General features: G+C 51.7%; 1 protein-coding gene across 1 annotated transcript; it reads left to right on the top strand.

Moving 5' to 3' along the window:
• The first annotated feature begins 200 nt into the window (after positions 1 to 200).
• Positions 201 to 2,785, top strand: LOC103722830 (exocyst complex component EXO70B1-like). The gene has a single exon (XM_008813525.4). It carries the CDS (start codon positions 371 to 373, stop codon positions 2,534 to 2,536), a length of 2,166 nt encoding a protein of 721 aa, XP_008811747.4. The 5' UTR covers positions 201 to 370; the 3' UTR covers positions 2,537 to 2,785.

The raw sequence follows: 2,785 nt of genomic DNA, 5'->3' as shown, positions 1-2,785 counted from the left end.
AACAAGTTTTTAACATATTTGAGGCAAGGAAGACAAAAGGGTAGTCAACGTTGATGCATACCAACGTAATACCGACGCCTGTTTAGGCCGCGAACAGCGGGATCTCTCTCTCTCTCTCTCTCTCTCTCTCGCTCGCTCGCTCGCTCGCTCGCTCGCTCTCGCTCGCTGGGGGAGCAACGACCGTTTCAATCATCCTTCCTCTGTTTCCGCCACTCCTCTCTCTTCCCCTCCTCAACAGCTTCCGTTCTCCACCTTTTTCTCCATTTTTCCTTTCCTTTTATCTCTTTCTCTATTCCGACCTCCTTTGTCTCTCTTCAAAGTTAGTGTGATTTGAGAGGAAAACGAAGCAGAAAAGAAAAAAGTAGAGGAAATGGAGAAGGAACAATCTCCTCTTCCTCAGAAATCCAACAGCTTCTCCTCCTCCAGCAGGGAAGAGAAGCTCCGAGAATCTGACAGGAGCCTCTCCTTAGGTGCCATCAAGTTTGAAGAAAGGCGCGAGAAGCAGGAGACAGATTACAAGGAGGAGGACCGGATAGAGGAAGAGAAGGAGAATGACGACAAGGAGCAGGAGGAAAGGGAGGAAGCAAGCAAGGAGAATGTCAAAGAAGCAGAACCCAGCTTCATTGCCATCTCTGAGGAGATTGATCATTTCCTCGGCATCCTTGCCAGCCTCCAAGATGTTCAGGATCAAATCTCCGAGCCGCCTGAGCTCCCTGAATCGAACATCGAGAAGTTCGTCGCCATGTTGGAGAAGGAGATTGCCACGTATGAGTCCGGCGAGCAAAAATGGTCTCCTGACCATGACGAGATCTGCCTCCTCGATGCCTTCAATCGACTCCACAAGCTGACGTCGGCGCTCACACCATTCTCCTCGGATGCCAGGTACAACCATGCCATGAATCGCACCGGCAGTGTCCTCCACCACGCCATGACCTTCCTTGAAGACGAATTCTTTTCGCTCCTCGATGAGAATTCCCGAGCAAAGCAGCAGGATCCAGGCAGCACCAGTTCGAAGACCAAGCGGCCGCCATCTTTCAGTCGACAGCAGCAGCAACCACACCAACAACATGAACAAGACCGGTGCGATTTGGCCCCAGCCGAATCCAGCACCAATGAAGATTCCCCAACATATCCACCGGATGTCGTGGAGAGATTACGAGGCATCGCCACGGCGATGATCTCTGCCGGGTATGTGACCGAGTGCTGCGAGGTGTTCAGCGTTGCTCGGCACAACGCCTTCCACGCAGGCCTGTCCAGCCTCGGATGTGAGAAGATCAGCATCGATGATGTGCAAAAAATGGCTTGGGATTCTCTGGAGGGAGAGATCGCGACGTGGATCAGGGCCTTCCGGCATTCGATCACTGTCTCATTCCCCAGCGAGCGCGAGCTCTTCGATATAGTCTTCTCCGGCCACCAAGACATAGCCAACACCCTCTTCAGCCACCTCGCCCTCGGTGCCATCTTTCAGCTCCTCAATTTTGCGGAGGCCGTCGCCATGACGAAGCGCTCCCCTGAGAAGCTCTTCAAGATGCTCGACATATATGAGATCTTGAGGGACTTGATGCCCACCATCGACGCCATTTTCTCTATTGAGGCGAGCGAAGAGGAGCCATCCTCCTCACCAGCGATGGATCTCAAGTCAGAGATCTCCGCCATCCAGTCCCGTCTCGGGGAGGCGGCGGTCGCGATCTTCTGCGACCTCGAGAGCTCGATCAAGACCGACACTGGAAAGACACCGGTGCCCGGCGGTGCCGTCCACCCCCTCACACGCTACGTCATGAATTACCTCAAATATGCATGTGAATACAAGAACACATTGGAGCAAATCTTCCAAGATTACCAGAGATCTGAGAAGCCGTCATCCTTTGACGACGACGGCGGCGATGCGCCATCGGGCAGCACTAGCAACCATGAAAACCAGAAAAACAACAGCAACGCAAATGATCCAAAACCATTTACAGCGCAATTGATGGAGGTGATGGAATTGCTGCACGCGAATTTGGAGTCCAAATCCAAGCTCTACAAGGATCAGGCACTGTGCAACATATTCTTGATGAACAACGGGAGGTACATCATGAAGAAAATCAAGGGGGCAGCGGAGATCAATGAGCTTCTCCGCGATGCATGGTGCCGGAAGAGGTCATCAGATCTGAGGCAGTACCATAAGAACTACCAGCGTGAGACGTGGTCGAAGGTGCTCGCATGTTTCAGGGATGGAGAACTAAACGTGAGGGGGAATGTGTCGAAGCCGGTGCTAAAGGAGCGATTCAAGAGCTTCAACGCCATGTTCGACGAAATCCACAAGACGCAGAGCTCATGGGTGGTGAGCGACGAGCAGTTGCAGTCGGAACTGAGGGTGTCCATATCGGCGGTGGTGGTGCCAGCGTACCGCTCATTTCTGGGGCGGTACTCGCAGTACCTCGACCCGGGGCGGCAGACGGAAAAGTACATCAAGTTTGGGGCCGATGACCTCGAGAATTATATCGATGAGCTCTTCGATGGCAATCCTTCTTCCATGGCGAGGAGGAGGACCTGAGATGGGGTGAGAGTTAGGCCAGGAGGGCTTCGTATCATCTTTATTATCTTCCCCCTCTCTTTTTTGGCTGTTTTTATTTGTGTTAAGAGTTGGAATGAAGAGAGAGTCTTATATTCTGTGAAGAGACAGAGATGCATGTAACATCTAAAGGTTTGTATTCGTTCGTATATGTCTTCAAACATTCAAGAAATGTCAAAAATTTGGCATATCTCCGTGCTATATAATTCATGAAACCATACGTGTTCATGC

This window comes from Phoenix dactylifera, chromosome 7, assembly GCF_009389715.1.
Source record: "Phoenix dactylifera cultivar Barhee BC4 chromosome 7, palm_55x_up_171113_PBpolish2nd_filt_p, whole genome shotgun sequence".
Taxonomy (NCBI): Eukaryota; Viridiplantae; Streptophyta; class Magnoliopsida; order Arecales; family Arecaceae; genus Phoenix; species Phoenix dactylifera.
Note: the sequence above shows the minus strand (reverse complement) of the source record. Positions and strands in the feature narration are given on the sequence as shown.

Coding starts and splice junctions, on each gene's coding strand:
- LOC103722830 (XM_008813525.4), top strand. CDS start 371: ATGGAGAAGGAACAATCTCCTCTTCCTCAGAAATCCAACAGCTTCTCC.